The sequence below is a fragment of the Sinocyclocheilus rhinocerous genome, unplaced genomic scaffold (assembly GCF_001515625.1).
Source record: "Sinocyclocheilus rhinocerous isolate Xijiao unplaced genomic scaffold, SAMN03320098_v1.1 scaffold1358, whole genome shotgun sequence".
Classification (NCBI taxonomy): domain Eukaryota; kingdom Metazoa; phylum Chordata; class Actinopteri; order Cypriniformes; family Cyprinidae; genus Sinocyclocheilus; species Sinocyclocheilus rhinocerous.
The window spans coordinates 506,337-507,651 of NW_015662582.1; the positions used below are offsets into that span (position 1 = coordinate 506,337).

Below are 1,315 nucleotides of genomic sequence, written 5' to 3' on the forward strand. Positions count from 1 at the left end.
GTGTCCAGTTGAATGATGATGATGATGAATGATGCATTTATATAGCATTTTATTGTGTATTGCTGTACACCCAAAGCGCTTTACAATCATGTGGGGGGGTCTCTCAACCACCACCAGTGTGCAGCATCCAGCTGGATGATGCGACGGCAGCCACTGTACAATGGCACCAGTGCGCTCACCACACACCAGCTACAGGGGGAGAGGAGAGAGAGTCATAGAGCCAATCAAGTGGGAGGGGATTATTAGGAGGCCATGATTGATAAGGGCCAGTGGCGGCAATTTGGCCAGGACACTAGGGTTACACCCCTACTCATTACGAGAAGTGCCATGGGATTTTTAATGACCACAGAGAGTCAGGACCTTGGTTTAACGTCTCATCCGAAAGACGGTGATTTTTTACAGTATAGTGTCCCCGTCACTATACTGGGGCATTAGGACCCACACAGACCACAGGGTGAGCACCCCCTGCTGGCCTCACTAACACCTCTTCCAACAGCAACCTAGTTTTTCCAGGAGGTCCCCCATCCAGGTACTGACAAGACTCAACCCTGCTTAGCTTCAGTGGGCAACCAGTCGGGCTGCAGGGTGATAAGGCTGTGGCACAAATTATCTCAAATGGAGAAATATCGGCCTATCACTAATTAACATGCATTAACATGCACAACTAATTAGACACAGCTGTGAAAAATACAAAGAGCTAAATTGCCTTTAACATTAGTATTGACTGCATCAGGGCAGGCCTTTAGATGGATTTGAGAGAGAAAGCAGTACCTCTTTCTGCGCTCTCTACAGACACTGGAGCTCTGGAGAGCAGTTGAGCCTGTAGACTCTCTATCTCAGAGTTCTTACAGCTCAACAGCTGCTGTAAACTCATGATCTCTGCCTGAGAGTAGAAACACTTCATTATGATAAAGCCAAAAATGTACAAATTAATTAATTAAAATTATTTGCATTAATAACAAGCCATAGTACATGTTTACAGGAGTATTAAAAGGACATTATAGAGAGCAAAAACATTGCTACATTGACCACAGTTGATCACAACATGAGCTACATTGGAATATTGTCTGTGAACAACAACTTTGGGACAATTTATGCCTTCACAATCACATTTGTGTTGCAGTACCTGTGTCACCTTGAGCTTCTGCTCGTACTGCATCTTCTCCTGTTCCAGCTCGTCAACTCGATGCTTGAGCATCTTGAGCTCCTGAAGCAGGTTCTGTGTAATAATGCACACACCAATAATGAATAATGTTATATGGGAATAAATAATGTTCCCATGTTAAAAAGAAAACTGCAAAATTATATATATATA

General features: G+C 43.5%; 1 protein-coding gene across 1 annotated transcript in view; it reads right to left on the minus strand.

Moving 5' to 3' along the window:
* LOC107728095 (liprin-beta-2-like) overlaps positions 1 to 1,315 on the minus strand; it is a 40,642-nt gene that overhangs the window by 14,459 nt on the left and 24,868 nt on the right. The window contains exons 8-9 of the mRNA XM_016538171.1: positions 1,127 to 1,219; positions 772 to 883 (exon numbers count right to left, since the gene is read on the minus strand). Of these exons, the coding sequence (XP_016393657.1) occupies positions 772 to 883; positions 1,127 to 1,219 (205 nt within the window). The remainder of the gene's footprint in view (positions 1 to 771; positions 884 to 1,126; positions 1,220 to 1,315) is intronic.